At 35.7% G+C, this 22,675-nt stretch overlaps 1 protein-coding gene across 1 annotated transcript; it reads left to right on the forward strand.

Moving 5' to 3' along the window:
• The first annotated feature begins 1,837 nt into the window (after positions 1-1,837).
• LOC123698198 (paired mesoderm homeobox protein 2A-like) lies at positions 1,838-21,571 on the forward strand. The gene is made up of 7 exons (XM_045644789.1): positions 1,838-1,858; positions 3,491-3,608; positions 8,085-8,176; positions 9,305-9,406; positions 20,148-20,261; positions 20,703-20,869; positions 21,457-21,571. Exons 1-7 carry the CDS (start codon positions 1,838-1,840, stop codon positions 21,569-21,571), a joined length of 729 nt encoding a protein of 242 aa, XP_045500745.1.
• The last annotated feature ends 1,104 nt before the right edge of the window (positions 21,572-22,675 follow it).

The following is a 22,675-nucleotide window of genomic DNA, read 5'->3' on the forward strand; positions in this document are numbered from 1 at the left end:
TTTAGGTTTTGCTAACTTAGGTGGTTGTGACGCTTTTCGCGATTCCACCGTGGTTAGCCCGGCCTGTTGCACTTTGTTTGCTCTCGCTCTGCCCTTCTTTGTTACAACTGACCATCCCTCCCCAGAGGAGGTGGCTGTAGACACCGCAGGGCGTTCCACGTCAGGACGTGTGGGGACCACCACTGCTGGGGAGAGAGCAGGAGGCGGTTCTTCCATCCGTCTTTCTGAATCTTTTCCCTTCTTTTTATTCTTCCTGTCTCCCTTTTTTTTCTCCTTAATCTCCTTAATTTCTTTGTTTTTTGTCGCATCCTGAGTTGTTTTCGTTTTAGTTCCCCTTAGTCTTGGTCTCGTATCCTCTGAGACTTCAGGACAACTCTCCTGTTGGATATCGGCGATTCGACTTCCTCGTCTATCCACCGCAGTAGGAACGCGGGATCGCGATTGAGGACTTGGTTGAGGCTCTAATTTCTTAAGCCGCGCATCAATCAGTTCTCCCAGTTGACGAATCATCCTGGCTTCGAATTCCTGCGACAGCTCTGCTGGTTGTGCAGAGGCAACCGGGCCCCGTTGCATGAGCAGTCGCATTTCGCGCATCTCATTTTGAAGAAAGTCAAGCCTTATGCGCAGACGCTCATTTTCTGCACGAAGAGCACTTGTTTCATCAGTTAGCGTCCTAAGAGCAAGAGAATCGGTATCTTCTCTTATCGCCTTAGCAGCCTTTCTTAGGTCGGCTACATACGTGGTTTTTAGATGATTAGACGCTTTGGCTATCTTTTCTACGGTCGCCAGGTTGGCCTCGATCCTTTTCCGCACGTCTTCAGTCGCAGTGTTTGCGCCAGCCGTATGCAACGTCACGGCGGGTGAACGCACAGGTTTTGGCTCTGGGTCTACTGAGCCTGATACTCTGGGTTCAACTTCCGCTTGACTATCCTTCTCTGCCCTCAGCGTCTTGCGCAGGCCTGTTCGTGGTTTCCTTCCAGAGGAGGACGCGATGGAAGTGTCACTAGAGCTTCCATCATCCAACCGAGAACGCTTTCGACATCGCCAAAAACGTGACTCCTTGTTCGGGGTGCATAGAGCCTCCCGACGAGTCAAGGGACTCATATTTGTTCGCGAGTTGATGCTCACCATAGAGTTGGAAGAGTCCGACTCTGCGGCCGCATCTGTTACCACAAAAGAGCGGTTGACAGTTCCACCAGTAGACGTTATAGGTGTTGGGGTAGCGCCTGTCACACGTTCCAACACAACGTTACATCTTTTAATCGCCGATTCACTCGGCATTCCTCCTTCTACTTCAAGTTGGGGTTTCATAGTGTACTAGGTAAGGTCCCACGAGCATGGGGGATGTATTCGGTCCACCCGGGAGGTGCCCCCTGTTCCCGGGTAACCCTATTACACCCCGGAGGGCGGGCGGTATCCGGGGGTTGGCCACTTCGACTTGATCCACTCGCCAAGCCACCTGCCACCCAGAGGGAGGCAGGAATTCGACGCCGCGCTTAGGCCCCGTGGGGCGCCCCAACGCCGAATTGGAGGGGTTTTTTCTGAGGTCACCTTCCTCTTGGGCCAGCCGATTAAGGCAAGCCCCCTGGTCTCTAACGTGCCGCTAGACATGACAACGTCACACGTTAGAGGTAACAGTTTGCCCGGCGGAGGGCCAAAGCCCCAATGCCCAGCAAGAGACATCCTCCAGCTAGGCCCGCCGCGCCGCGGTTCACCAACCGCCATCCACCGCTGTATTTCAGCCGCTGGTCTCTAAGGACCTTCTTCAGTGATGCCCATAGGCATTCCGTCAACTCGTGATCTTGTTCGGGCGCATTCATACAGGCGAGCGGAAATAATGGCTCACCACCACTTGCCTGTTGGATGAGCCTACTCCAGGGCCGCATCCCGTATAGTTTTATAAAAAACGAATCGGGAGCGGCACGTGTGTATTCCATATTAGCTTCCCCAAGATGCTGGCTTGCAACCCAGGTACTGAGCCCCCCCGCCACGACAAGGCTTGGAACGATGGGAGGGGATTTTCAATTATCTACCTCACAAAGATTTTACTAATTACGATGCAATTCTTAACCTTGTACTAAGATTTGCCACAAGAGCGAAGCTGCTTACTGAATTAATATGCACCTATATTTAAATCTATTCATCTTCTTATTATGTTTTCATTATAAACGATATGTTACACAGCTTCTCAAATAAACAACGGATGTTTCCCATCCATGACGTTGAGTGGTCTTGATAGTGCATAAATCAATTAAATTCGATAGGAAGATTGCATTGTATAGGTGCCGCTTCAGTGTTGTTCAATAATGTGTGATGTAGATACTTCTAGAACATACAAGATTTAGTTTTCTATGCCTACTTGAAAGTGAGACAGTTTAATTAATTTTAGAGAGTTACGAGTGGACATAATATACCTAATACAAAAATGAGAATAAGTAGATGATAGTAGGAGTTAGTCACTCTAAAATGAGTTTTATTATTTTTACTACATAAACTACAGCAAGTGAAATCACCTTTATATTGTGTATATGCAGACCATAGAGTTGATATAATGATGGAAATGAATTTTTATCACGTTTGAACTTTGAGGTAGGTACAGTTAGATGTAAAATTCATATGGTTTTCATCGATTATGATTAGGTAAACGAATACCTAAGTGTTTATAAAATTGTCTCAAGAAATAGAAAGTATAGATCCTACTAAATATTTTAAATTCCTTATAAAAGGCTTGTAAAATGTATTGCGAACAATGCCTAGGAATATAAAATAGGCACGATATTAAAGACTGCATTGCATACAAAACCTTGACGCTAAACTTAACAATTATATCCACAATGCAATTGCAAACAATACACGAATTAAATAGCTAGATACGGTCCATGATCACTAGATCTTAGCCGACAAATCGCGATCAAACGATTGATCTCATTTAGGATTCAATGCGCAAGCGTCGGCACTGTCACTGTAATATAATACCACAGACATTATAATACTAGGCACTGTCATTTGTTAGTACGTGTTTATGATAATAGAGGGCGCTATACGCCGCTAATTTATAGGTTATGTTCGTGATGTGTTTTAATTTTTGGTATGTCATTTAAAGTTATTATGAAACAATGTTTGGTTTGATTGTTTTGCTCTGTTTAGGTATAGTCACGTTTTCATAATATATGTATAGCAAAAAAAGCTTACAAGGTACCAGACCGACACTTTTTAAGTCTAGATCGGAGATCTAATCCTTAAATACCCCGTACGGAAGATTAAACGTGATATATTTATGTATTCAATCTACCAAAGACATAATAAATAATAATACCTAGGTATAAGTTTCTTAACCTGTGTTCTTAACTAAGTGACTCTACCAAAGAGGTCATGCCCAATAGGTAGGTATATAGTTTTTAATTATATACCTCAAGTAGGTCTACTAAAGAGTTCGTATATATTATTGCTTTAATTACCAAGGAGGTCGAATATAATTATTTGGTTGCAGCTGGCGAGCGGAGGCGGCGGTGGCCGGGGGCTGTTCTGCTACCACTGCCCGCCGAGCCTCCCGCCCCACCAGCATCGGCTTCCAACCCTGGAGTACCCGTTCACGGCTTCACATCCTTGTAAGTTATGTGTGTATGACTGTATGCTAGCTATGTTCCTCGGTTTCACTTGCCTTCAAACTACGTATTATTACTACGAGTATTTTGAAAATAATCAGGCAATAATTAGACAGGATTTATGGAAATGTTTATGAATAGAATATTGTAAAGCCTGATCTATTGCTGCAAAAAATAGAGCAAAAATGTAAAACTGTTTAAATTAACTGTAAATTGGTATCTACTTATTAGGTGTCTAGAATCTAGATAATCGCTAATTTCGTTGTTAAACAGGCCCGCTAATAATTTAATTTCCAACTAACTTCTAAATTATAACCTTACAAACATTAAATAATCACTTATCACTTCCAAAACACTATCTAGTTATTCTAGAAGTTTTTAATTCCGTAACCATATAAAGTAGCCGGCTAGAGCAAACTTCACTAACAGAATTCCAAGAGCTAACTACATTACTCCCAGTTAAGCCGTGTTTCGATTGCTAACTCGATTGCGATCTTCTCGATGGTATCTCGATTATGGAAATCGATGATTCTTGATTTTGTTGTAATTGTAACTTTTTATTATAACTCTTGTGCAGTTTAAGGGAGTGTATAATCTGACGAGTTAATATACACACGGACACTATTGTTAGATATTTCTATCTTCGATATCAATAACTAGCTGCTCCGCGCGGTTTCACCCTCACGGCTCCACTCCTGTTGGCCGTAGCGTAAAGATATTATATAGCCTATAACCTTCCTCGATAAATGGGCTATCTAACACCGAAAGAATTTTTCAAATCGGACCAGTAGTTCCCGAGATTAGCGCGTTCAAACAAACAAACTCTTCAGCTCTATAATATTAGAATAGTTAACCAAATAATATCTACCTTAAACGTAGCAAACTATACGCAATTATAAAGGCTACACAATATCAATTCACATTTCGCAGAAAACCCTACAGTACCAAGTACTTCTCTTACTGTAAACTAACACAAACGTAGAAATTACGAAATAAGTATTTTCAACCACCATATCAGTTACAAGCAGACCGCTAAAATGACACTTAAAATCAGTTTCTTATCACATCGTCCGAAGGGTGGTAATGTGATAATGAATAGACGGCAGGGTGGGTCGGGGTGATGGGCGGGGCTCGGATCCCTCGGGATTGGTCGCCTGGAGCGCCATCTATTATTCATAAAATAGTTTTTGAGTCGCGCCAATGTAACTCGGTTACGGACAAACTTAATAAGGATCATGTCACTTTACATTACGACCGGTTTTTTATGATCAAAGGTGAATAAGGTTTTTAGTTAAGGTAATGAAGGGCTTGCTAATGCGTAATTGGTAAAAAGTTATGCAGGGTTATGGTGGGATGGAAATATTCATGATAATATATTTGTGCATAGATAATATATTTTTTATAATAAACCGACCTTCATGTTTTATTTAATTTCTATTAGGATACACTTATTATATAATTTTGATAGAAAGAGATATTATCAAAATTGTACTAAGTTTGGATTTTCATAGAATAATCGAATAAGAGTAATACAGTGAAGGTTCTGGAAATACAAATGAAACATTGATCACTGAACTTGAACTTGAAATTATCTTCAAAGTGAAATATTTGAATCGACTTTATCCAGTATCTTGTCGTAAAGATTGAACATCACAACAACTAATAGTAAACGGCAACACTAAAATCATAATGCAGTCGAAGCTAGCCGTTTAAACTTTTTCCCGTTGCACTTAAGCCGACCGCTTCCTGCGGACGCTGAACACTTTTTAATTTCCGCCGCCGAGGGATTTTTCTACAGCCTTGATGAACACTCAATTATTAATATTCAATTATTGTATATTTATAATGCTAAGTAATCTGCGGCTTAGGCAATAAACTGTTAAAATGAAAGTTGCGTTGAGCTACGGATCAAATTTTAAATGTCTATTTTCGATTCGCAATATTCGGTTTACTTATTCAGTTTGTTGTTATTGAATCATGCAATGGCCAATTTCGGGCAAATATTTATGAATTGAATCTAAAAATCTATTCTGAATTTTTCGATATTCCTAAAATCCAAATGAAAATTTTGTGTTCGTCACTCGTCAGTTGGTTCGGATAGCCGCCCCGGCTTCGCCCGTGGTTACATATTTCGCAATAAAAGGTAGCCTATGTCCTTTCTCGGGTATCAAAATATCTCCATACCAAATTTCCTGCAAATTGGTTCAGTAGTTTAGGCGTGATTGAGTAACAGACAGAGTTACTTTCGCATTTATAACATTAAGTATGGGTAGTATGGATTGTGTTGCGAAAAAGTGATGAGTTGTGAATACAATTCATCAGTTCATCACCATTTGTCTAATTAATTAAAGAGCAATACCAGTTTATTAATTACATTAAAAGTCAGTATTGCCTAATTGCAAAATTAACTTATAAAATATAAAGTTTCCAATTCACGGTGACATTTATAAATTTTCTTACAAACGGAGAATTCTACTTATAATTTTTCTTGTGACTACCTATCATGTTATTTCGCTAAGTTAGAGAACTATAATTATCTATTATCTGTGGTTATCATTATATGTCTTATTTAAATCCAGGATATAATTAAAATCAATTGAATTAACTGGATTGGCTCAAAAGCTCGATAAACAGAATCGCGGCGATACAAATTGTTTCAATTAACTCATCCCATTAGTCGGCGGCATTTTCCGCTCTTTGCTTTGATCTGTGCTTGTTGATACAAAGTCCAATTATTGTTTCATTTTCATTATTTTTTTTTAAATTACGGTTACTTTATTTATTTGTTTTAATGTTTTCCGCGAAGGTATACCTAAAGGTAGTTCATACAGTTAATACTTAATTTGGTGTGGCTACTTTTTAACTTCTTTGTTGTGATGATCCATGTAACTTAGTTTTTAGTTTTTTACTAGTAGGTACCTACTGTACTACTAGGTACTAGATTAAAATTATTTAGAGTATCAATATAACGGACATGGAGTATTTATACAACTTTTTAACTCTTTTAAAGCCAATTTATAGCCAATAGTTTAAGACCGCTTTTGGTCTGTTTTACCAAAGTAACAATTTTCTCAAACCGTAATAGAAAATAACCCTATACCTACTACCAAATAAAGTTCCAATTTGTCATCCATATAGGGCGCTAAAGACCCATTCGTAATAAATGTAACGTCATTATTGTCGAAGACAGCTGTAATCCCGAACGTTGAGGGCAATTCTGTCCCGTAATGTCCGGGATGACATTACGACGAATAGAAAGCCAAGACACCCTAGCGTTTGTCATTGATTCTGTTGAGTGACCATGATGTTTGGAAATGATGGATTGTTTCAATTTGGTTGTTTTGAGGGTATCTAAAGAAGCTTTAAAAAGTTAGGTATACTATTATTTCGTATTATTTTACAAAAGTGTTATTAGTTGAAAGAAATACAGATGATGAATCGAATTCAAAACGTAACTAATTCATTTAATGGTGTATTCCGATGTTTTAATCATATTATGTTTGGAATTATATTTCAACAAGAGAAAGTGTAAGTAAAAGTGATTTCCTTACTTAAAAACTATAACGTTGATGGTCTTATATAATGCCATGAAGACATAATAAATAGTCTACTATCTAGGGGCAAAATACTATTTATTATACCTTCAATACCTATCCATCCATTGTCCATACAAAATTTATGATCTATTTATAATAACATCACAACAAACACATAAAGCATAGATATTAAAACGGCGTTTACTCGAGTGGTTTAACACAAGCCCATAAAGCAAGACATGTTCACCCTACGGGGGTGCCTCATCAATTCCCATAGACTGTTCAAATAGAAATATATATAATAATGTATTTTAGGGCGGCGATTTAGCACTCGAAGCTAATGGGCTGATGTATCCGGACCCACTGTTATTTTATTGCCACCCTAGTTTCGCTTTGATATTTTAATATCGCGTTTTTTGCGTTTTGTATTAATGGTTTAATGGTTTTAATGATGTTGTAATAGGTTTGTGTATTTTACTTCTAAATTAATTTAAAAAAGGAGGTGTTTGAAGAATTTAGTCATTATGTAGTATTAAATTCACACAATATTAGTGTCTAGCCTACTATTGGAAAAAAAGTATGTTTGTTTTTTCTTCTACATCAAATATTCGTATAAATTAATTCTAGCCGGCAAATATTAGTTCGATAAAGTTTACATTTAGCAACGTAGCCTGTAGGTAAGATCAAATCGTATTAATGTTGTGAAACTGTAAAAGTTAATAACAATTTAAGTAATTATAGAAACTCGTAGATAAGAAAACATCCCTAAGTAATACAGCGGCTTCTAAACGACCATTTTACAATACAATATTCTTGATGTCGATATCGATTCATTGTCATTGATACCTACGTCATTTAATACGTGTTTTAAAAAATTATATACTCCACGATACATGAGAAAATCTACAACAATTATTATAACGTTCCTTTCCTTTGTCCGCAGACACAAGCTATTCGTATCACCCGGCGATACACGATGACACCTTCGTGCGGCGGAAACAGAGGCGCAATAGAACCACCTTCACTTTGCAGCAGGTGAGGATAATAATATCTACTATTTTGATGTTTTTATTGAAGTTATACTTCTTTTGGCGCGATGGAGAAAAATGATGAGAGTGAATTTTTACGATGCGCGCGCACACCGACACCTAAATTTAACACCATGAAGTTAGTTCTAGGTGGTAACTGGTATGAAAATTGCAGATAACTATGTTCAAGTTGTATATTCTAGTATTTTTTCCATACGCCAAAGAAGTATAACTTCTGACGCGTGTCGAGGTATGTACACACACTCTTTTTGTATACAATTACTTAATCATTGTGGGCTACAATAAGAAAAAAATAAAATTGAGTTACAAAAATTAAACATTAATCATCGCTCTTTTTATTGCAAACTTTAAAAGCCATATTTTATACAATGCAAATTGTTGGTCGTCAAATAAAAAAGGTGAAAAATCCTAAGTAAACCTATGTTAAATTGATAACAATTCTAGTGGGATTATTTACATAATATCTACTTAGTTACAACCAATGTGATGGCACAGTATTGGTCCATAATCATCGATCCATTTCATATATTTAATACTGAAACATTCGTACTTTGATAACGCTGATCCTACTTCATCGACATTATGAGGAAAATTTAATTGAATTGCCAAATATTATAAGCAAGATAACTTGGGGGTTAGACAAGTGGCTTTCGTTTAGCGTAATGTTTGATAGAATAGATTATGAATGTATGAGATTGACGTAAGCTGTCCAAACATTTATCTACAACTTATGCTAATATACTTATGCTAATATACTAGCTAATAGAAAGCCACTTGTCTAGACTCTAGGGGGGCTTGACCTGTTATTCTAACATGTCATACCTACCTACTTACTCATATTCAATCGTATTCAATTTAGTTCCAAGTTCCAAAATATTGATTGTTAGAGTCATTACTACAACAGGAAAAATAAACTTTTGTTTCATTTGTTATCTTCTGTAGGTATTTAAAGTATGTAGGTACCTACGTTTCCTCGAGGGCGGCCGGGCGTGCAGAAAATATCGAATGTCGAAGGCGATAATGCCGCGTTTTGTTCCAATCTTTTTGTGCCATTTGTTGTTTTAAATAATGTTACTTTGGTATAATAAAAATAAATAAATATGTTTGTTAACAGCTGGAAGAACTGGAGACGGCGTTTGCGCAGACACACTATCCAGATGTGTTCACGCGAGAGGATCTAGCTCTAAAGATCAACCTCACAGAGGCAAGGGTGCAGGTATGTCCATTGTCCGTATTCAATAGCTAAAAAACTATAATATACATAAAATCAAGACATTTTATATGATTATTATGAAGATCATAATCTATCTTTCTTTCATCTAAGTTAAATTGCATAAAATAGGTAGATACCTAATTCATAATTTTACAAGTTTATATTTTTCATAAAGTTTTGTTAAAATTTATCAGGATTAGAATATGTACAGGGTACAACCAAATTATATTCCTGCAGACATAAGAAAGTCAAATTTATTAAGACTGCGGTATGGTTTAGGCAGTTTATTCTGTTACTTTATCTGTGACGCCGGCCGCGGCGTAAAGAGACATGGCCGTAAACTGCATATTTTATTAAACTCAGGAAAAAATCTTATGAAATAATGACTTTTTCAATTACTAAGATTTTTTACCGTATTTTTAATTATCTATGATACATACATCAAGATTAATGAATTGGTAATTACAGAATTGCTTCTGTAAATAAAATCTTAACAAACAGAATAAACCTACCATTTCGTTTCAAAATTCACGTTCAATTTTTTGAACACGTTCACAACACAATCCTTTATAACCCTTAATAATTCCACATCCCAAGCCACTGTTTAAACCTAAACATTCCCAAACGAGACAAAAAGCAACAGAGACGTCACATTATTTAACTTAACATCTTAGTCACGCGGTACGCTAAATTATGTACTTTTATGTACCACGTAGTTTGTAGTAACCGAGTACCGACTGAGGCGTGTAACGTCTTGCGCTGTTTTAGGCAAATTGCTCGCAGGATGTTTTATTTATATGGAGGTAGATATCTCGATTCCGACGTCGAAGCACGCATCGCTGAAATTTATCTAGCAGTACTGTCGTGCACATTTTATGGGTGACTATCGTGAAATATGGCTTAGGTAAGGTTATGCTTTGGAGTTTATCAATTGTGACTGAGAATATGACAAATCTAGAGTTACGGTAATTTTACATACTTTCAAGATTATACACACGTTTTTAATATTCAAGATGGTAAAAATATGTTAAAATTCAAAAACTCTGGGTTTCTGTTTGACTGTTATCAGTGCCTAGAGGTAATGTGTATTTTCCTTTTTTTTTGTAATGTTTTTCGTAGACTATTAAGAACAGAATACTAGAAAACTACGATGCGTTGTTTATAGTATTTTACTATTTAGATTTTTTTGATTTGTATTAAATATATCTCCGTCTTTTTAAATCTATTAGTATTTAATATGACTCCTTTATGACTCCATCTGCGAAATAACTGACTGGCACTTGGCAGCTACTTTACCGGTTAGTTCTTCAAATATTTTTAACCAAATTAACTTGTAATCACCATTAGATGTATTTCTAAATTTATATCCGAATTCTGACACGATCGATACAGCACAATTAAACTACTAAAATTTTTAAGGCAATTTCATATCATCCACAAAAACACACGTCAATCCAACACGGGTACCGATGCACTCAGCGAAACTAACAGTCGAGTCAATATCGAATTTTACGTCGATCATACGTGGCTTCCATTAGTTAACTAGTATTGTCAAAATACAGTTCCATCGAAACAGTCCAAGTGTCCAGTTAGATTAGGTCCTGAGTTTGATTGGTGTGTCCTGTTATCGTATGGACGAGGGAAACGAGGCGGGTCAAGTTATACTGGTCGCCCGTAACGCGTTTAAGTCGCTCATCTTGAAATGGTATTACGGTATGTTATCCTCGACCCGTGGTAGGGCTGTCAATGTTTGAGGCAGTTTTGTGTACATGTTAGAGCCAAAGTTTTACATTTTCATCAGTTATTGTTGACTGTAGGTAGTACTAGTAATATGTACTTATATTTTCAGTTTCAACTTACTTTCTGATATCTTTTGTCTTCAAAGCAATGAACCTAGTGGTTTAAAATAATTATAAATCCATACCTCAATTTTATTAAGTACTGCAGTATAAAATTCATTTTAATTACTGTACAGTTCATCAGGTAGGCATTTATTTTAAATGATTAACTAGCATTGCAGTCACGATTTTTGTTACAATAAATAAAACATTTTTTGAGCTGACAACCCTACAGCAACCCCCTTTGCCCGCTCTCCCCGTGCGAGTGGTATTAAGGGGTGTCGCACGATGAGTTAGTTAGCCAAAGTGAAGTTGAGGTAAGCCGTTTAACTTGGACACTATGTCGGATGATTCTTATTTTGCGGTTTGTGCTGTTTGTATTTTGAGAGAGGTAATTTTGTGTTTATGTCTAAATTTAAATTTAAATATTTTCAAATTATAATATGGCAATTTTCAAATAGGAGTTCTAATAATTGGAAATAGTAGGTATTTGAATCTTCTTCGCTTTAAACTTAATGTTGTCTTTTTCAAAGGGCTTTGACAAATGAATGAGTTTTATATCGCGATTGTTAATATTACTGACTGATATTTTTATAAAGCCTTTAGAACCAAGAACTGTTTCAATTAAAATATAGTAACTTTTTACTAACGAGATTTCTAACACAATTTTATGAATGTATAACAATTGATATCGGAATTTACGCTGTCATTTCAATTTAATTCTAGTCTATGAAAAGCCCATAAAAACAAATAAAACGTAACAACCGATAGCCCTGTAACATGGCTGTAATATAATTGAGTCGGCTTTCAATTTGATTCGCATCCTCGTCGTACGGAGTGTCGGTGATAATTCGCCCGAAAAAATATAAAAACGCGGGAGCGGCGGCCATATTGGATTACTTGCCCGCTGCCCGCTGCCCACAACATACGCGTACCGACACATCGGCAATGTAAACCAATTTCACCATTATAGCTGATTGGAACTTCATTTAAATGCTCATAAAAATCCTCTTTTAACTATTTCATTCTTTTTGTGGCAAGGGTAACGATGTAGTTATTGAATAAAATGTATCGATCGATAAACGACTGATATGCACCTTTTGACGTGACAACGTCGTATAATTCGATAAAGCCAGCTGCACGCACGAAAAAACATGCCTCATGCGGCGTTACCTCGCTCTGACTCATCTGAGGCGTTCCATGTAAGGCTTGAAGTGCGAGCGAGAGCACGGAACGAGCGACAAAGAAGCACAATCGGACGTTGTCACGTTCAACTATCGTCAGTAAACCGACTTTACAGACAACCAATTTTTTTGTTTAATCATAAGCTTTGACACTTGACATATTTTGTAGTAGGTACTGAAGTCTTTGATATGTCGCGGTTTGAATCTGAAGCCATGGACTTTTCTACTAGAATCTCAGACTGGAATCAGTATTTGCATTTGTAATGCTTTCACGTAATTTTGAAATATTTGCTACGATGAATAGCAGTCAACTTTATACCTAGACTTCTAATTATCTTGCCAGGGGTGAACGTCATAGATGCGTCTTTAAGTTTAAACGATAACTAGTTTTATACCCAAAAGTCCAGAACTGCCTTCATGGCAGCGTAAAGTACTTACACGATACTATATCGATATATTATGTGTTTGTTGTTTGTATGTATCGAGTTTGTTTTCATATTAATTAAAATAGCCTTTGAAAACTGCTTCTACCTTTCGTAAGTTGACATCTAATAAATCCGTTACTGCATTCGCCTCTCGTCTTCAAACAACTCCGTCTCTAACGCTCACCCAATTAGCGCTGTAAAGAAACTCAAATTAAAACAGCGTTACACTCAATTCCGTCTCAATGACATTGACACAACACTCAGGCAGAGCCGGGCAAATATACACAGTGGAACAATGGCACTAGAACGTCGACGGCACGTTGATTTCTGCTCAGTGTATACGCTCGCGTAATTGTTATGAAATAATGATGTTGTTTTAATTATGTTAGCGCTCGCGATGGACGTTTGATTACTTTGTTGTATGCTGGAATGAAAGAAACGTATTTTTTTTAATTTTTAAAAGATCGCAATATGATTACGCAGATATGTTTTTGTTGAAATGAACTGCAATTAAATGAAAATTTATTTGTCTACGCATTATGATAGATAGCATTGTAGATAGGCTAATCGTATTAATGTTACGTTTATTATTAACTACTTAATCATTTTCCTGTCTTTCTCATATAAAACACCATATGGAATATGTGGAAATATAAAACCCATTATTTTATCCGATTCAAGCAATGTCCGTTTGCTAAATAAAATTGAGTACCTACCTTTAACAGCAAAATTCGTGAATTTTGATGTATGTCACCGAACCACGTGTCCTTTTGACAGCTGTCATCTTGAGTCCCGATAGCGGCGCCATCTATATCAATCATTCGTGGGCAAATCCGATTGGGGGAGAAATGAAGTGTTACTTTAACACACTTCTACACGAATGCTGTAATATTATTAATGTATTTTTTTTGTAATTTGAGTGCAACTATATTCCGATATAACAGTAGGTATATAGGTAGGTATAATTATCATAGAGAAAAGTTTATTTCGAAATACATATTATCGATTAGACGCATTTTAAAAGCCAAGCATAAGATTGAAGTAATAACTTATCCCAGGTATTTTACAGCAATTTAGATTAACTTTACGCAAAATTACGATACAAACTTACGTATAATGAATTAATAAACATATTTGAAAGGTAATTAGCGTAAACACGATAAGAACACGTTCCATTTTAGCTGTATTACACTCAACAGAATTTAATTACGTAGCGGTTCTTGCCGTTGAAGAGGTAAAGGAAGGATGCGGTATCTTTAGTATGCAAGCTTTAAGTGCTATTAGCTAAATGGCCTTAATAGAGAAAGCTTAGTTTAACACGAGCAATTTGATAATTACTGTTAGCGTTACATTGCTATTTCTGTTTGGTGTTTGTGTTTGGACAGATTTAGATAAGGTAGTCTGATTATTGATCCATTGGCACAAGATATTTAAAAATAATCTGTAAGTATTAAGGACATCAAAATGTTATGGCTTTGCGAGAACTATTTTTATAGTATATGTAAATAATTTCGTGGATGATTGCTTATATACCTATCTATTTTGAAAATTCAAAACTAGATACGTGTTGAATATTTTTATTCCAATTTTGTAGCAATAACTTAATGAAAATCGTAAAATTCCTCTTTTCTTTTCGGATTTGATTATAATATAATTATAAACCAATAACTATATACTAACAAATGTAATTAAAACCCATACTAAAACACATCCGTATATTCCTCCTTACGTATATGATAAGCCAAGTTGAGATCAAGTAGATTTGCGTGACGTCACGACTTGCAGACGGGGATCAATTTGCCCCTAATCATGTGATGAAAAACTTAGCGCTCGCTCGCTGATTATTTATTTATGAAGCGTACGAGTTAGCAGCCGTAACTGGCTGTGCTTATAAGTTTGAAATCTGATTAGCCATGGTTTTAATATCGTATGTATAGTGCTCAAGTATTCCTATAGATTATGCTTTGAAAAAATTCAAATGATATGGGATTTTTCGACAATAATATTTTATAGACGGAATACCTTTCAGGAAAATTAAGGATTTGATTATTCTTGGATAGAAAATAAAAAGTAGAGTAATATGGCATACTATACTTACCATACAATCTACAAAGTTATTCCATAAGAGAGAGCTGGATAGTCGATGTAGCGTTTGCTACGCCGTAGCAAACATGCGACATTTTAGAACTGTTCCGTTTTTTCTGCTAATAAAATCTTACCATATTCACAGCATAACACTATTGTATTATAGAGCTCAATTTATAGTACATATCACAAACTAGATTATCTGCAACTATAATATCACTTTAGCTATGCCGTAATATAGGTACCTAGATGCTCTACATGACTGAAATAATCCCTAATCTTACCACGTAATATTAAAATAATTACCTTATTTATACACATAAGCGTGCCATGTCAAAGCATGTCAACTTTAAACTCACAGCGTCAAGCGTGCCATCTTTAAATTCACAGCGTGTCAATTTTAAACTGAGCGTGTCAACTTTAAAGTCGTCGAAGCGTTCGGTTTAATACATTAGCCGCGACTCCGACATATGACCTGTCACTTAGTAAGACGCGTTTTGCTTCCGTTTTCTTAATATTTCACATTAGGGTGAACTTTCGCGAGACTGGTGTTGAAAGGAAGCGTGTTTCCTTTAAGAAGTATTCAGTTATATTTTATAGTAGGTACTGTAAATACAAATAAATTGTTATAAATGGTTGTGTAAATAATGTTTGCTATAAAATAGTTAAGTTATAATAACCGCGCGTGCAAGCCGAAAAATATCTATTATAAAAAAATATAACATTTAATCGTCATTTGCATAACATAATGTCAAAATGTTATTAACATGGTATTGTGTTATATTTCTAGAATGCTGTACAATGTTCGCGATTATTACATTGATAAGTAAGATTTAAATATAACTTTTAATAACAAAGCATCAATGACTCCACCACAATCTACCATTTCTACATCTAGACACGCGGCAGCGTGTCAAGCCGAGTTCAAGCGAAGAGAACTGGCGAGCAGCAGCCGTGTGTATATTTACACGAACCATTTCGAGCCACTTTTCACCCCCTTATAACTCGAAAACTATTTAAGTTAAATAAACCAAATTTTGCAGACAGTAGAACCTCATAAAATATAAACAGTATGTAAAACTAGCCTCATCAAATTATGGGGTTCAATAGGTCATTAGTTGTTTGCTTTGTGAAAATAATTATATTATTAAAATTAAAAAAATTTTGGAATAAACATTGTTCTCTAAGGGAAAATAAAACAATTGAGTTTTCAGTCAACCTAAGAACTTAATACATCTTTGTAAATAAATTTCTGGACTGTCTGCAGAACTTGGCACACATTAAGATCTCATTTCTTTTTTTGGCAAATTAAGTCAACGATTGAACTCGGCTCCAATTTTTACATTTATGTTTTTGGTGGGTGATATATTACAGGTACACATAACAATGTTTTGCACAAAATTTCATACATTTTATAATCTCATTGCCCGCTAAGTATATGGAAGGCTTAACGCTAACTTCGGGGAACTCCCGTATGAGGTTTTTAAACATCACAGCTTCGTGTAATTAGTAGCTGTTTCCAAGTTACTTGACGGCTAATGTCTTCGCGACTTCACAAGTGAATTACAGCGAAATTGTTTTATGCTACCGTTTAGCCAAGTATGTAACAATTTTATTTCGAAAATATTGATGCTATGTTGCAAAAGTACGAAAAACTTTTAAATAATTTGACTGTGTAGCATTTATATATCAATTACTATTATATATATAGAAAGAATAATTTGAAATTTTCATGTTGCTCTCAACTTCAACCTCTTGCAAATATTTTTTTTATATAATATTTGGATTACACCTATAATAAATCATAATAAACATTAGCAATTCATGTTCTTTATTAATTCAAGAATATTATTTATATATTTATCTTCACCCGAACATCTTTTTTCACGTTATTCCTAAATAACATCTTCCAAATGAACCAACGCAGTATCTTCAATCTCCATTATTATATTTTCAACGCTGTACCTACTTATCTCCAATCTCCATTATTATATTTTCTGAATAATTAAAATAAAATAACTTTAATAATAACACTTGAAATAAAGCAAATGTTACAAAGTACTTACCCAAAGCGATAGCCATTCAAGCAACAATCTCCTGTAGCGCATAAAAGGTCATTATTCTGCAATCCATTGTGCCATACAAAAGATGCAATTAACCGCGCTATAGTCGGCCTCTTCACACCAAACAATATTTGTTATTATTTAACACTTCGCTAACAAATGCAAACAATCAACTTTTACCGAACAGTAGGTAATTACCGCACCCCTGCCGTGTGGAACACCCTTAAATTAACAGCTGTTCAAACGATTTTCAACTCTATTGCCTTAATTTTGAATCGACAATGGCTTGGATGTCGTAATAGACGTGTGATGCGACCAATTTATATTGACCCCCAATGATTTGTTATACCTCCCCGTTTTCATATTTTAAGTGGCAGGTTGGAGGGTTGGAGGGACCTCTTTATAATGGTTGATGGGAATGAAATGTGACAGGGTTGTATGTTGTGACATGTGTTTTAGAGGTAGGCATTTGTCAGATTTAAGTGATGTATCTTACGTTGTGTTATGTGGAAAATGAAGTTTATTTAGAAGAGTTTTCTTAACTCTACTGTTATTTTACAATCAATTAGCTGCGTATGAAATTTTGATAATGAATCAAACATTCCCTGAAAGTGTTAGTTTTGTCTTTATTATGTCGGTCTATAAGCACAATCGGTGTTTGCTTAAATAATGTATGAACACAGTTTATCACAATGCAATTAAAATCAAATTCTGCAAACTCTAACTATAACAAATCTATATATATAAAACTCAAAGGTGACTGATATGCAATTAAAAACAAATTCTGCAAACTCTAACTATAACAAATCTATATATATAAAACTCAAAGGTGACTGATCTATCAACGCACCGCCCAAACCACTGGACGTATCGGGCTGAAATTTGGCATGCAGGTAGATGTCATAACGTAGGCGTCCCCTAAGAAACGATTTCCCGAAATTCTTGCGGGAACGGGGAAAAATGGGGATGCACGTACAAAGTCGTAGGCGGAAGCTAGTTCTAACTATAACAGTTTTTGTCCTTAATTTTAGTTAATGTATAATTAATAAACAAATACCATACGATACAGATGTACCTATATACATATATACATATATATACAGTATACTTAATTATTTTAAGACTTTTTAGTTAAGTATTAGTCTATGTAAGTTTTAAAAGTATTTTGATCTAAATAAAAAAAATTATTCACACCAAAAAGAAAAGTGCACATAGAAATATGCCATAAAAGTCTATTACACTATGATTAACGGTAGTAATTTTATTTGTATTACATTATAGTATTATCACAGAATACATAATAGTAGCTAAACGCTACAGAACGGACACTCTCCGCCTCCCGCCAAAATTAAACACTTACCTCACCCCGCACGATCAGACATGTTATGGTACCCATTTCCCCGCAAGGACGATACCAACGACGTCTTTAGACGAAACGCAACGAAGATTGACAACATTAATCAAATTGACTTAAAGCAATTTTATTATTTTGGATTTGTGATTATCGTTTTTCGTAGAAAATGGTTAGATATTGTGCTGTTTACGGATGTATTTCATCAGAAAAACGCGAATTTGTTTTTACGCTAGTCACAAATGTGCCAACCATAAAGAGTTTACACACACATTTGCAGTCTCTACAGTGTGACTGTCAAAACTATATTTTTGTATGGAGTGTCCGGGGTATGGTATTATGTTACAAGTAACAATTTGACAATGATAACACAAGGGTAGCTTGAAATATTATTTCAACCCTCGAAAGACGTAAAAATTATTAGGGCGGACGTCGGATTATGGTCGGATTATTATTTTAACTAAATTAGCTTACTATAGTTAAGGGGCTCTTATCGGACCCGTCAAAGATTAAAACATTTTGTGTTAATATGTAGATGTGATCATTAGTTTGTATAAAAATAATGATAGTTGTTTTTATTCGAAATATTATTAATGTAATAAGAACAAAATATTGATCTTACTGAAATCAGAAATGTTATTTATTTATTGACTTACTTGAAGACTAAAACAAATTTTACATTACCCGTTTTTAAGAACTAAGAAAAAAAGTATTATTTCGATTACAAAAATACTAGCATTCTAATCTAATTCTAATTATTTAATTATTTATAGATGCAGTACTATAAATAATACATCAAATTAATATAAATGTTCTCAGACAATACAGAAAACAAGGCGAACACATCTGCACAATATTTTACAATAATCTTTGTACGTGATAGCACTCTAACCTAACAGAGGGCTTATTAAAAGTAAATTGCGAAAATTGCACAGCAAATGTGGCCCGCCTCGGCGCATTTAGCAAACCAACACATACACCAGATACGAAGACACCGCGTAGCCTACATTTAACTGGCCACCAGAGCTCTTTACAACTGGTCGATCGAAACTCGACCAGATTATTAAGAGCCAGGCATTGTATTATTGGGATATTACAGCAGGGATCATGTATTTATGGTTAGGCTGAGGTCCCTTATGGAATGGTGTGTAATCTTTTGAGTTATAATAGAACAAAATAGGGTTGCAATGCATTATTAACGACTAGTAGTGTCGACGGGATCGTTAGAGCGGATTACCGTTTATAGGTTTTCAGATATTGGCCAAATGTAGAGTTTGGGGTATTTAAAGCTTAATACGATTTTGTATTAAGGGCAAACTAAGCTTGTTTCGATGTTAATATTGGTTTTATTTTGGTGGCCAAAGGTTTGGTAATGTAAGCAAATGTTTCTAGCTTACAACATTTTTAGATTGAAATATCAAAATTACAATTAAATGCAAAATAATAAAATCACAGAAAATTGTTATTGTTAGGTGAAGGTGGTTTACAATTAAAAATATTTGTATCACCGTCAAGACATGGCGTAACATCTCAGGCTCTCCGTGACAACACCTGCTGCTCGCTGCCTCATATAGGCCTAATATTATTACAATAAATAAATTGCTTTTTAAATCCGATAAATAGCTTCTATTTTTTTTTTAAGTATATTACAAATAGAGACTACGTAGTAGTGTCGATTCAATTTATGTTTTTTAATGTCTGTGTTTTATAAAATGTATAATTAGATTAACTTCTTTACATAAAATAAGTTTTTGTATATAATTAAATTTGAATTAATTTATTTCGTTTTGTTAAAAAGGTATGGTTTCAAAATCGACGTGCGAAATGGCGAAAAGCGGAGCGGTTAAAGGAAGAACAAAGGAAACGGGAAGGAGCTGAAGTGATGGCAAAACGGGATCCTAGTGATGATAAGGTGCATATAATTATTGTAAAAGCTTTTCTGGCTACCTATACTATTAATTTTTTACGTTATTGCATCCAAATGCCTAAAAAGTTTTATAAGATTTAACACATTTTTTCAATAGGTTAAACAAACGGTAATATTTATAGGTACACTATATTCAAATTAAAATAGATTTATATTTTTTTATTAAACAGAATAGGTATAAGTACAGTAATTGATTATGGGGCCATATAGCGAGGAGCCTCGCGAAGTATGTTCCGCGCGAGGTTGCTCTATTTATCTGAACGTGGTTCTGCTGTGGATAGCGCGTGAGCCTTCGATCATAAAAATAAGCTTCGCAAGACTGCTCACTCTGTAATCTGTATGGGCCTTTTTTATAAAATGGAGAATACTTTTGCATACCTACGGCCTGCACAACTCAAACAATTGTCTCCGTAAACACCATTGCAGAACTCTTCCGAATGCATGTCACGCGGTTCAGGCGACGCGTCACCAATATCAGGCGTGGCGTCGCCCCGCGCGTCGCCCGTGACGCCGGGCTCACCGCGCCGCTCGCCGCACCGCTCGCCGCACCGCTCGCCGCGCAGATCGCCGAACAGATCGCCCAGATTGGAGAGGTAAAAAGAAACATAAATCATTATTCAAAGCAAAAAAAAAAAAACATATTTACAAAAAACATACTAATACAGGCCCCACTTTTACGGTTTATGTTTATAATACGGAAAATCGAGATACTCATACTGGGTACATTACATCGAAAAAACTTGTACCTATCTTGGAATCCTAAAACTGTTCTCTCAAAATTCACATATAATATTGGATGTTCGCAAGTTTGAAAATCAGGGATTATTAGACCGCGCGCTCTACGCCATCTATCTTAAAAACAGTTCAAGTTATAAAACTTATTAAATAAAAAAGTTGGAGCTAATGAAATTCTCTCCAATATTATTGTTATTTTTCTAGTCGTTCACGCTTCGCTCGCTCGCGTCCGCGTGGTAAAAAAATCCCAAGGGAATCATATTATGTTTCATGGTCGAAAAGAACCTATCTCACTCTCTAGCCTCCTAACTATTTAAAACCCTTGCCTAAACACGTTGCATAAAGTAAACAAAATGCAAAAACTATCAACATTTCTTACTCATTCCTTCTTACTATTCACTACTTAATTGTCTGAAATAAACAAAAAACAATTAAACAAAAACAGATCGGAAGCGAGTTGTCCGTCACCAGCGCCGTCAGTGGGCAGCGCGGGGTCGCGGGACGCGCCGCCGGAACACCGCGCGCCGCACCATAACATCTTTTCACCGTTTGACCAGTAAGTACCTATACTTAAATATAATAATAAAAAATGTGTGCGTGTACTAGTGTACACACGTAAGAAGTAAACTTCTTTATGACCTTATTTTTCAAAAAATAATTTAATATATGCAACTTTACAGAAATACGTCGAATCACGCGTGGTAGGGATAAGAAAAAGATGGCGCGTAACGGAAAAATGTCACGCGTAACGAAAAAATGTGACACTAAATTTTTTTCCAACCCCGATAAAGAAGTTTCACTTCAATAAATGTAGTTTTTGTATGTTAATCTAACGATGTCAAAAAATAGTATTAAGGAAACGTGAATACAGTGGTTTTTAGACCTTGAAAACTAATACTTCGTAAAAGCTGTAAAAAAGATTAGTATCTTTTTTACAGCTTTGCGCTAACTAGTGACGGTAACTTAAACACACCGATGTTATAGCAGAAAGCATATCAATCATATATCAACCTTAATAAATCTCAGTTGCGTCAATATCCTACGTTCATTTCTCAATTTGCAGAATTATCAGGATTACGAAGTATTAGTTTTCAAGGTCTAAAAACCACTGTATTCACGTTTCCTTAATACTATTTTTTGACATCGTTAGATTAACATACAAAAACTACATTTATTGAAGTGAAACTTCTTTATCGGGGTTGGAAAAAAAATTAGTGTAACATTTTTCGTTACGCGTGACATTTTTCCGTTACGCGCCATCTTTTTCTTATCCCTACCACGCGTGATTCGACGTATTTCTGTAAAGTTGTTAATTTAAACATAAAACTATCATATAAAAAATTATTCTAACGCTCTATTTCATGTCATTAACACAATTCGTTCGCATTACTATTTCGTTTGTGACTAACACGAAATTCCTCAACAAGACATCATTTAGTAAGGATTGCTATCAACATTACGTCATGATGTTGTATTATTTCACGGGTTTTACGATTCTATTACAACGTAATACGGTCTAGAGTGGCTTGAAGGATTTGTTGTCAGTTGTTGTAATTCAGTTGGTCCGTGTTTAGCAATTACTTCATTAAGGCTACGCCGGGCATCTAGTATAGTGTAATTATATTGCGCTCTCGTCGCTCATAAATGTGCGAGTTAGAATAGAT

The sequence above is a fragment of the Colias croceus genome, chromosome 15 (genome assembly GCF_905220415.1).
Source record: "Colias croceus chromosome 15, ilColCroc2.1".
Classification (NCBI taxonomy): domain Eukaryota; kingdom Metazoa; phylum Arthropoda; class Insecta; order Lepidoptera; family Pieridae; genus Colias; species Colias croceus.

Excerpts from the sequence above, each read along its gene's own strand:
- LOC123698198 (XM_045644789.1), top strand. The coding sequence starts at position 1,838 with ATGGCTCACCACCACTTGCCT. Across the intron at positions 3,609-8,084 it reads GTTCACGGCTTCACATCCTT|ACACAAGCTATTCGTATCAC; the intron begins GTAAGTTATGTG and ends CTTTGTCCGCAG. Across the intron at positions 20,870-21,456 it reads AGATCGCCCAGATTGGAGAG|ATCGGAAGCGAGTTGTCCGT; the intron begins GTAAAAAGAAAC and ends AAACAAAAACAG.